This window comes from Topomyia yanbarensis, chromosome 2, assembly GCF_030247195.1.
Source record: "Topomyia yanbarensis strain Yona2022 chromosome 2, ASM3024719v1, whole genome shotgun sequence".
In the NCBI taxonomy this organism is placed as follows: domain Eukaryota; kingdom Metazoa; phylum Arthropoda; class Insecta; order Diptera; family Culicidae; genus Topomyia; species Topomyia yanbarensis.
The window spans coordinates 19,837,850-19,848,810 of record NC_080671.1 but is presented as its reverse complement, the minus strand read 5'-3'; the positions used below and the strand labels follow the sequence as shown (position 1 = coordinate 19,848,810).

The 10,961-nt window shown below is 42.0% G+C and overlaps 2 protein-coding genes across 3 annotated transcripts; one reads left to right on the top strand and one right to left on the bottom strand.

Annotated features, from left to right (window-relative positions):
* Positions 1-3,623: 3,623 nt before the first annotated feature.
* Positions 3,624-4,323, top strand: LOC131685164 (uncharacterized). Of its 2 annotated transcripts, none has more exons than XM_058968660.1 (2): positions 3,624-3,898; positions 3,959-4,323. In XM_058968660.1, exons 1-2 carry the CDS (start codon positions 3,624-3,626, stop codon positions 4,269-4,271), a joined length of 588 nt encoding a protein of 195 aa, XP_058824643.1. In that variant the 3' UTR covers positions 4,272-4,323. The 2 variants fall into 2 exon arrangements, with proteins under 2 accessions (XP_058824643.1, XP_058824642.1); XM_058968659.1 differs by having other exon boundaries at positions 3,624-3,904.
* LOC131685146 (ran GTPase-activating protein) lies at positions 4,299-6,581 on the bottom strand. Its single transcript, XM_058968628.1, has 3 exons — positions 6,371-6,581; positions 5,972-6,294; positions 4,299-5,715 (listed from the first exon to the last, which is right to left on the bottom strand). Exons 1-3 carry the CDS (start codon positions 6,477-6,479, stop codon positions 4,435-4,437), a joined length of 1,713 nt encoding a protein of 570 aa, XP_058824611.1. The 5' UTR covers positions 6,480-6,581; the 3' UTR covers positions 4,299-4,434.
* Positions 6,582-10,961: the final 4,380 nt, after the last annotated feature.

Here is a 10,961-nt window from a genome sequence, read left to right as displayed (position 1 = left end):
ACTGATTTTAGACCTTCCCGACGGTAGGTGCTGGTGGGAGCATCGTTGGCAACGTCGAGTAGACTACTCCCTCTTGAGTTGGTGAAGCGGCTGCCTCTTTCTACTACCCAGGCGTTGAAATCGCCGTCTATAACGACTAGTCTCCGATCAGTGTGCTCTTCTGTCAGCTTATCGAGCATTTCTGTGAATCGATCGATCATCCACTGCGGAAGTGCGCAGCAGTTGCAGAAGAAGACTCCATTGATTTTGGCGATTACAAAGCATCCATCTGGGTGATAAACCACTTTTTTTCGTCGTCCAAATCGCCGCTGACATTGCGTTATCTGATCCAGTTTTCATTGCTGGCCGTGATGCGGTATTGCTTCGAGATGACAGATAAATCGCATTTGGACTCCGCTACGGATTGCCATAGCAAGTGTTTTGCTGTGTCGCAGTGGTTGAGGTTGATTTGCGTTACCTCCACTGTAACTTCGTTGAAGTTGCCTGTTGTTAGTTTAGTTGTTACTTTCTTCGTTTTATCGGATCAGATATCTCGGAGCCTGTCGGCATTCTTCCCTGCACCTTTAGCATAATTTGCTCCTATCAGGTCCACTGCAGTTTCTCGCCCGGTGGCCAAGCTCTTGACACGTTGATCTTCCCGGTTTTTAGTGCCCTGTTTGCTGCATCAACTGAAAGCCTAACCGAAGCCGCTTACGTACCGAAAGGTCCCTTTCTCATTCGGATTGCTATCTGCACATCTACAAGCTCGCTCTGTTCTTTCAGAGCTTCTCTTAGCTCTTCTTCCGAGGATATTTCATCCAGGTCCCTACATTGGATGGTTGCCTCCGGGCACAAGGCTTTCACTTCCACCGCTTCGCCCATGGATTTCTCAGTGAGCTCTTCATAAGTAAAGCTGTTTGATTTCGGATCCTTTTTAATTTTAGAATCATCTCTCCGTTGCGGGTGCGCCTGATTTTTTAACGTCTGAGCCCAGCTGCTCGAGAACGGGGTTTATCCGCATTGCGCGCATTAACTTCTCGTACGAGTCATCGTTAATTTTGACTATGACTGCTTCACCTTTGTTTCGTCCACCTAAGTGCTTTCGTTTTTCGGGGCTATCCTTGTTGTTCGCCTTGCTTTTTGTGCTGTTAACGACTTCCCATTTAGTGCTTTACCCACATTAGTCGTTGATTCGTTCCCTACGGGTACCATGATGCCGGGAGCCTCCTTGTTTTTTTGGAACCTTCTAGTCTCGCATCACCCGGTGAAGCTCTTGGCATCTTCGGTGTAGAAAGGGACACAGTTTCCCTCACTTTTCATGGTGCCACGGTTTACCTGATTTCCTTGTTTTCTGTTAACTCCGCTTTCTGCTTCAGGCTTCTCCATTCCTTGACGGAAAATCTGAGGTTTCCATATATCTTCAGAACCAGTGTCTTAATGTCCTTGTGTACATTACTCCTTCTATCGACAAAGTTGTGCAGTTCGTTCACAAGTTTTTTTTAGCTGATGCTACACACGGCAAGCTTGGTATTTTCAACCAGGAGCTGCTCTCCTGCTTTTGCTGCTTCCGTTGAACAGCGATGCCAGATGTCTTCATTTTGAAGACATTTGAAAGCTTGTGAAGACGGGTTTTTGAAAGACAAATGAAGAAATTTTTAATTAAATGTGAATACATTTGAAAAAGATACCTGGTATCCCTTGCAGTTGAAGCTGAAGTTACGGCTGCTGGTGCCGTTCTGAGGCTGCTCCTGTTGTTGAATCTGCGGGTGCTGTTTCTCTAGGTCATGCTGTTGTTGCACTGGTTGGCTTTACCCAATTCCAGGTCGCTATCGCCACTCGTACATAGTCGTCTCTCGTGATCCTTGTACTTGACACTATCCTTCATGGGGAGTAGTGTTCAGTGCCGGATTGGCGTAAAATCGGGAATGGTAAATCCAAACCTATCACCAACAAATAATTGGTGACGAGTTTTGAACGTACCCGGAGACCTGCCAGGTTTGTCGGGACGGAGGCAGCCGTGCTATTATCCCAGTCGCCATTTCAAGACGGTTTAATTTTTCGTTACTCAGGGAGTAGACCACCACACCTGTCAGCCCAAAGTCGCCGTCCAATTCGTAATCTATGTCCTGTCCGTTGACGTTCGCATGCCATAATCAGCATGATCGCCCTTCCGTCGAAAATCTTTTTTTTTGCCCACCGGCGAGCTAGCAAACAAATCTATACTGCCATTTCACCGAACTTCCGTCGAAAGCCGTTTTTATTATACCACCGAACTTTCACTTGAATTTTATTTTCGCACCTCTTTGGAGCGATTGCTGCGCCATTGTCGTAAATTCTGTCGAAGATCTTTGATTACTGAAATCTTAGGATCATAGCAGAATCTTCGTGGGATTCCCCTTGGGAACTATGGCTTTTTCAGAGGTTTAGTAGAGCCCAATCCAAACCCCACCATATTCTAGGAAGACTCCCCAACTCGCAGTAGGTCAGCGAGGGATGGGGTGGGGAGTCGTTAAGCCCCTGAACTCCTGTCCTTTCTGTCCCTGTTGTGGAGGAAAAACCGGATCACATAGCCATCGATTACCCTCGATTCGAGAAAATGCGAAGTGAGTTGCCTGCTTTAAGTGAAGAAAATATTTACAAAGACAAAAGAATGTGGAACACTGGAGCTGCAGAGAAAATGGAGAAGAGATCAATGAATTAGTTATACCTGAGTAGACAGTTCGAATATTGATCGCTCGTCGGAGTAGCCTAGATTAACCGTCGCGGTCTAGTTCCCGTTGATTCACCGCTGGACCGACCTCGACACCCTATCGGAAAGCCGGCGGCTTGTCAGCGCGCCAGCAAATTACCTGCGCCCAATTTAGAATCACCGGACCAACTTCGGCATCTACTGGTTGGCCCGTTGAGTGGGCTAGATGCACTGTAGGGATCGCGTAAAACTTGAAAGCTAAATGGCTGATTTACAGGACTATCGATATCAAGAGAAATTCTGCGTACGGCAAACTCTCAGTCAGAGTAGGGTAGGTTCACCGAGGGAACTATCCAACTTTATGTTCGGATCTATATGTCTCAAGCACGCAGAGGATCTAAACGGTCTAAATGTATGCTGAGAATGATGGATTACAAAAGGGAAAGCCAGCAACTAAATGGTTCAAGACAGATACACAGACATTTTCCGATCTCGACGAGAGGCGTCGAAAGGTATGTGACACTCGATTGCCTCAGGAGTTTGCTTGCCCTATCTTTAGAACTTCTTTTTAGTAAAACCATGCACATAAAAACCAAAAAGAATCTTTTTCTAATTTTTATTGTCCAAGGCAATAAGTTCTGCGTTTGTATTTTTTTCTAACTTTGCTTTGGAATAAAGAAAGCGGGTGGGGTACCTAAATAGCAAAGAATCGCGTCGCGTAATATTTGAGCGAACCCTACATTGTTTCGAGTTATTATATTATTGGTTCTATTCTTATTGTACGTAAATCAGTTTACCTATGATCTTCAAAGTGTCGTGTTGCAATGTGAGCAGCATTTTATTGGGTCATTGCTATTGTTTGCTGTTGGCGCCTTTTTATAAAAAAAAAACATCATTTTAACTTTTAATAGCTTAAATAGAGAAAATCGTATTTATACAGATCATAAGTAGCAAAATGACATCTTCAAGTCGAAGGCGTCTATCTTCTTTTACAACATATGAACAACGAAGAAGGCGAAGTTTGCGCTTGGGAAGTTCAGCGTCATTGATTTCCTTGCAGGGACGTGCTCATAGTGACACACTAAGGCGCGATGTTAACAATAATCAACCACCATACGAGGAAGACTCTGGTGAAAAGCAATACTTGGTTGGTGCCATCATCTATAAAATATGCCAAACCGCCCAAGAAGAATCGCAGCTAGCCTTGCATGTGTTCGAGAAACATCGAGTGCAAGTGTAAGCTTCATAACGCATTTATGATAATAAGCCGCATTCTCTTTTCTTCAACAGTCGCCACACGGAACCAGAAAGTCAGGTACTGAAGCGGATCGATCGTGAATATTCTGCGGTTGCCATTGGAAAGACAACATTCATCAGTAACCTGTTCATGACGCAGAAGTATGTGCCGGTTCACTACTCAAGTCAGTTTTTGGGCCAGTTAGAAGGTGATATTCGCGACCCTAGTAAGCAACGTTTTCAGGTTCAATTACAGCTTAGAAGGAAATATGTTTCTGTGTATAAGTATGAATATCATCCCACAGAAGAGATTGGTAAAAGTGAATCGAAAGTTTACCGATCGTTCACTAGTTTGAATGTCTTCTGATAGTTCAGTTTAAAAATCCTTGGCAAATTGCATGTTTGTTTATGTTTAATAATCTTGAATGTTCTAATATTACTTAATCTTAACAATTTCATGACGTCAAACTTATAAATAATTTATAATATTAAATCATCTATTCATGATTTTCCGAACAATCAATTTACATCTAGCCCCTATGCTCCATGAACACATTAAAAAAGTTTTGCTCTTCCTCGGGCACAATGTTTTTCTTGATAGCATTCCTAAGCGCGTGGCGGCAACCTTGCATATTATATCCGGGTTTGAATGAATGGTCCTCGCACTTCAGTAGTCCTAGCTGAATGAGCAGGAAGTTTCGCAGGCTTTTCAACCTATTATTATTCTTGGCGTAGTCATACGCGTCAGCAATTAGAGCTTCAGAAACTTCCAGTGCCTCACTATTATGCTCGGAAATTTCCGAAAGTTTTAGAATTGTGAAAGCAAGATGTGTCAAATAATCATCTGACGGAACGGATTTTAGATATTCACGAAAAGCTTCAATTTTGTTTGGTTCTTCTAAGGCGTTGAACATTCCTTCCGACGGATAATTAATTCGGCAGTACGACTCTACCGTGTTAGGAAGTGACTCGTCGAGATCAATCGAACTGGTATTATGATTATCTGTTAGCAAATGTGATATTTCCGGCTCGGTGGTCACATGTTGATCCGAGTACGACTCGTCCGCCTCTGCCTGATCTGATTCACCTCCGGCATCCTCATCGTCTGTTTCCTCATCCTCTTCTTCCTCATCGTCTTCGTCGTCATCTTCTTCCCCTTCAGAATCGTCTTCATCAAACGGTCCCAGTGCTTCCAAACGTCCGCACTCTTCTAGAGTTTCCTTTATCTGCTCCCGGCAGTCGTGCCCAAACTGGTTTCCGTCCAGTATAATCGACTTGATGTTGTCTTTATTATACATGGCATTTGCGATAGAATACCCTCCTTCAGGTCCAATCTCGTTGAAACCAAAGTTTACAACTTCAATTTGGTTGTGAAGGTCCTGCAGTGCTTCCGCTAGATACATGGCTCCTTTGGTCTTGAGCAAGCAGTCACCAAAGTTGATTTCCTTCAGACACTGTAAATCGAAAATAGCTTCTGCCAGCGATTCAGCGCCCTTCGGACCGATCGTATTGTCGTTCAAATTTAAAATTTGCAAATTGCTGTTCTTCTTGAAAGCATCAGAAAGAGCCGAAATTCCCGGATGATAAATACCATTTTGAGGCATCTCGACATGCTCCAAACTTTGTACTGTACCAAATACTTCCGCAAGAGCTTTAGCGCCATCATTCTCCAACCTGTTACGACCGGCTATAAACAACCTCAAAGCGAACGGTTTTCCTTTTTTAGAACTTTCCTCGTAACATGCGAGCAATGCTTTTGCTAGCATCTTTCCACCGGTGATTCCTAAACCGCAGTTGTTTAATTTGAGTTCCTTAAATAAATTGGAAAACTTCAATTAGCCATTGTTCCAATTGAGCAATAGTACATTGCATGATGATGCCAGCAAAGAAAACAGCTTGTTTACAAGGTGTTATGATTTAAAGAAATTCAAACCCAGTTTCCCGTACAGTGGATGAATTAAACATTCAAATCAATAGTCCATGTAAATAAGCTCTCAGAACTGTTGAAGAGTGAGGTTAAACAGTTTCATACAATGTTTCTATTGTGTACTTATATTAAAATCTCACCCGCAACGTAAAACAAGTCGGACTTTTCAGTAAATCAACCAGACCCGTCATGCCATTTGGTCCCAACGCATTATCGGAACAATCCAAAACAGTTAGCTGAGCGCCAGCTACAATCATGCCCTGTCCAAGCGCCATCAATGCGATGGGAATTTCTGTTTTCATGCGACCTGTAAACAAATCCTTGAACAGGGCCTCCTTCAGTTCCGGATGTTTCTCTAAAGCTTTAGCTATGCCCTGGGCCGCTTCCACGCCAAGCGTGTTTCCTTCTAGATTCAGGAACTGGAGGCTAGCACACGCTTCGATAGCGTCGATTAGTGCTTTGGCTAAAATAATATATAGAAACGAATAAAAATTCCGCTCAAACGCAAGGGACGACAGATGTTACTTCTGTCTACTTACCACCGGCTTCAGACTCCCATTTTAGCCCTTTACCCAGAAAACTAACACCTGTTTTGACCGGGGATACCTCCAACGCTTCGGTAATTGAATTTAAATTGAAGTTGGACATATTTTTCAACTTATTTGAATGACTTCAATCTAGATTTTAATATAAACAAAAACTGCATGAAACAGGCGAAAGCCGCTCACTTTAGGTTTTGAGGTTATACGATCGATACAAATTTCTAGAGTGATTTTTTAAAAGGTCATAAATAACATCTAACTCGTAGCAAGATGCTGGAAAAAGGTGATTGCATTTTTCTGAACATTTTTCTATCCTATCTAGAGCGTTTTTTTCATTACATCATATCTAACGTCAAACGGAGAAAAACGCGTGCAAAAATTTCCTTGCAACTTTAAAATTAATTTAACAATTAAAGCACACAGAAGGCTATTAATTCTACTATCACCTCTGCATTTACTCATTGCAGGATCGTATAAGGATATTACATGTTTTTCGCGAAGATAATAGAGAGATAATTGATAACTATTATTTTATTACATTTTGCCGATCACTTTTGCTATTATGCTCTACATATGTGGTTTTGGCAACACCGTTTGTAGATGACACATTTTAGGCTGGATGTTGTTGGCTCGAATCAAAACTTGTCGAAAGTAAACAAAGTTCATTTCATATCGTCAACCTGGCGCCCAGGTGGTGAAATCAACGGGGTGCTGGAGCGTTGCCAAAAAATTTTTATTTTCAGATTAAATTTTACTAAACTTCCCAGTTTAACTCAGCCGGAATGCTGGCTGGATCTAATTCGTATTCCGGCTCCGGTGACACAACCGATTCAAGTTAGAATGTTTAAGGGGTACCATTTCGATGCGGCTTAGCCGCATAACCGAGGCCCGGGCGAGGTGGCCACCGACCCGCCGTCAGAAGCAAGCGAACCTGTGATCCACTCGTTTGCCCGGCTTACTCAAACATAGGGGCTATCCCTAGTTTAAGTCCGACTGAGCGGTAGCGAAGTCGGACAGCACGCGCAAAAGCGATGTGGCGTAGCCACATTGGGTGCTGGACACAAAATAAAATTGGCAACGCTAGCAAAAGGTACACACAAATGAACACTCCGGATGAACCTATCGTCAATTGACATTTCGACGAGTTTTGATTCGAGCCAATAATATGGGCCCCACATTTTACTGTGACGTTTAAAAAGACGGGTTTGTAGGGCTGGATGTTGTTGGCTCGAATCAAAACTTGTCGAAAGTAAACAAAGTTCATTTCATATCGTCAACCTGGCGCCCAGGTGGTGAAATCAACGGAGTGCTGGAGCGTTGCCAAAAAAATTTTATTTCCAGATTAAATTTTACTAAACTTTCCAGTTTAACTCAGCCGGAATGCTGGCTGGTTCTAATTCATATTCCGGCTCCTGTGACACAACCGATTCAAGTTAGAATGTTCAAGGGGTACCATTTCGATGCGGCTCAGCCGCATAACCGAGGCCTAGGAACCGAAGCGGCGCAAAGCCGCTGAGGATCTGCCGGGCGAGGTGGCCACCGACTCGCCGTCGGAAGCAAGCGAACCTGTGACCCACTCGTTTGCCCGGTTTACTCAAACATAGGGGCTATCCCTAGTTTAAGTCCGACTGAGCGGTAGCGAAGTCGGACAGCACGCGCAAAAGCGATGTGGCGTAGCCACATTGGGTGCTGGACACAAAATAAAATTGGCAACGCTAGCAAAATGTAAACACAAATGAACATTCCGGATGAACCTATCGTCAATTGACATTTCGACGAGTTTTGATTCGAGCCAATAATATGGGCCCGGTTTGTAGTTATGATATATTTCATGTGCTGTATTGCAACCGAGAGTGTAGATATGAGGTTTGGCATTGGAAAAACATACTAACTACAGTCGACTTGGAGAAGCATCACAACGCAAAACATCACATCTACAAAATATTAGCAAAGCTTTAGTATACTATATGTGGCATTTTGACTTAAGATTAAATTAACATATAAAGAGTCATCATTTTTTCTATTATTTGTGGACGATAAAGAGTCAATGCTTAGCTTTTATTTGGCATAATAAACTCAGTTTGTTTACATTTGTTAGATATTACGTTTTGAATAAACGGTATAACTATGTGTAATCACCCGGTCAGCGTGGCAAGCAGAAAGTTAGCAAAAGTTGAGCAAAGCGAAATTGATGCTGGCAGAGTTTCTGCAAGCTTTTTGCACGATTTGTGCGAGAATTCTGGCAACGAATTCGCTCAAATGCAACAACCGTTTCTGACAGAAGCGGTTAAACCAACCGATGCTGCTCACTTTTATCCAGAATCCAGCCAGATATGTACGGCCAAGATCTCTGCACGCTTCCTGCCACATCTTTGTCAGATGTTTTGCTTCGTGCTAAATTCTACCAGGTAGGAATTGCCAGGATCTTTGCACAGTTTATGTCCGAGTTATGCCAGAGTATTGCTCGCTTGCTGTCAAAATTTGCCAGAAAACGCGAGCGAAACCGAGTTCGCCCTAGCTCTACTAACCCGACAGGATGCGCGCAGAAATCTGACAAGGCTGCCAAACCAAGACTTACAGAAATCTTTGCCAGAAAATTTGCTCGCAGGGCAAATACCCAGTCACCGTGACCTAGCAGAAAGTTAGCAGAAGCAAATACAAACATATTTGTATTTGGCAGAAGTTAAGCAAAGCGAAATTGATTCTGGCAGCAGTTTGCGTGATTTGTGCGAGAATTCTGGCAGAGTATTCGCTCAAATGCAACAAACGTTTCTGACAGAAGCGGTTAAACTAACCTATGCTGCTCACTTTTAGCCAGAATCCAGCCAGCAATATACGGCCAGGATTTCTTTACGCTTCCTGCCACAACTTTATGAGATGTTTTGATCCATTCGTGCTAAAATTATGCCAGGTAGAAATTACCAGGATCTTTGCATGGTTTATTTCCGAGTTATGCCAGGGTTTTCCGCGGTTCCTGTCAAAATTTGCCAGAAATCGCGACCGAACCCAAGTTCGACCTAGTTCAACTAACCCGACAGGATGCGCGCAGAAATCTGACAGGGCTGCGAAACCAAGACTGACAGAAATCTAGCAGAACGGTCTCTGCCAGAAAATTTGGTGACTGCACGGTTAAAATAAAGTACCCATTAATGCGTATTATAACAGCCATCTCCGACAAAACTGGGAAAACTCATTTATTGGCTAAACATCATATACACAATATTGCTTGAGGCACAAAAAACTGGATTCTAAGCGCACTGCGCACTTATCACTCTCCTTTTAAATTATCCTCATAGTCTGGTTAGTTCGACTAGTCTGTTTATGAAAGTACCATCTCTATCACGTGAAATACATGTGTTTTGACAGCTCACAGTTTTGAGATCACTCGCACTTTGAAAGTGCGGAGTCCAGGTTGGTGGGAAGTGCGTAATAATGGGTAAAATCTGTATATGTCAAAAATGGGTATTTTTTTACTCAATTTTACAAATGGAAAAGAATCGAAATTGAGTAAAGTACCTATTTTTGAGTAATTTCAGAAAATTTTGATTTCGAAAGAAAAAAATAGTGCCGATCACAAAAAAATAGAAAGACATAAACTGTAAATCATTATTTTTTTATTATTATTCAATCCATTACACACACATAAACAGGTTGCAGCTCGAAATTTTTCACTTTCGCCGGTTGACTCTTCCCAGGTAAACCACTTCAAGACAAAATTTTTGCAGCAGGGCGTAAATATCTGTAAAATGTAACGTCGACAAAGAACTCGATCCGCGTTCAGGGCCTGGTGCACTATACAACCATCTACTCGTAACATTTCTGTGTTTAGCAAGTAATACGAAATGCTGGAATATAATTGACCATTAATAGACCGACTGTGAACGTACTTACCAAAGCTGCATTGTAAAATAATCACAGTGAAATTAGCCCTTGTTAAGATGCTTTTTATAACTGTACCATGTCCCGATGATTTCACCTTAAAAAAATGGCAAAGTATTTTTCAACCATTTATGAGTAAAAATTTACTCATTTTCCTTGTTGAGCAGCAACCTTGAGATGAGTAGTATTTTACCCAGTTTCTAATTCGTAAAAGCACCCAATTTGTGACAGCTAGAATGGAATATTAAACTGGGTTGTGGTTGTGGGTTTCTCCAACTCTCAATAGCAAAACACGCGATTTTATGTTGTGATGCTTCAAGCTACAAATATATTTGGATAACATCTTGGTTTATGGATAAAGAAATTGTTTACTTACAAATTTGGTGAAAACCCGGAACGATAGGTTGGGTCGTTTCAGACAACCAAATTCGCGGTGAAGTTCAATCCCTATTAGTATAAATTTGGCGGTTAGGTTAAGTTCAAACATATTCTTAGTTTATGGTGTATTATAAGCTATACTCACAGTAGAGTAGAATCCAATATTTACCAATAATTCACGTTACAAATTCTTAAGAATTGGCATTTAAGTTTAAGTATAGAATTAGGTAGATCTAGATAGCAATAAGTATAGATTAAGTTTCGTATGTAGGTAATATTAATTTAGTTTTAAATTACTCACTCTCAATAAAGCACTTATTTATAATTATTA

Excerpts from the sequence above, each read along its gene's own strand:
- LOC131685146 (XM_058968628.1), bottom strand. The coding sequence starts at position 6,479 with ATGTCCAACTTCAATTTAAATTCAATTACCGAAGCGTTGGAGGTATCC. Across the intron at positions 6,295-6,370 it reads ATGGGAGTCTGAAGCCGGTG|CCAAAGCACTAATCGACGCT; the intron begins GTAAGTAGACAG and ends ATATTATTTTAG. Across the intron at positions 5,716-5,971 it reads CGACTTGTTTTACGTTGCGG|GAACTCAAATTAAACAACTG; the intron begins GTGAGATTTTAA and ends AATTTATTTAAG.
- LOC131685164 (XM_058968659.1), top strand. The coding sequence starts at position 3,624 with ATGACATCTTCAAGTCGAAGGCGTCTATCTTCTTTTACAACATATGAA. Across the intron at positions 3,905-3,958 it reads GAGAAACATCGAGTGCAAGT|TCGCCACACGGAACCAGAAA; the intron begins GTAAGCTTCATA and ends TTTCTTCAACAG.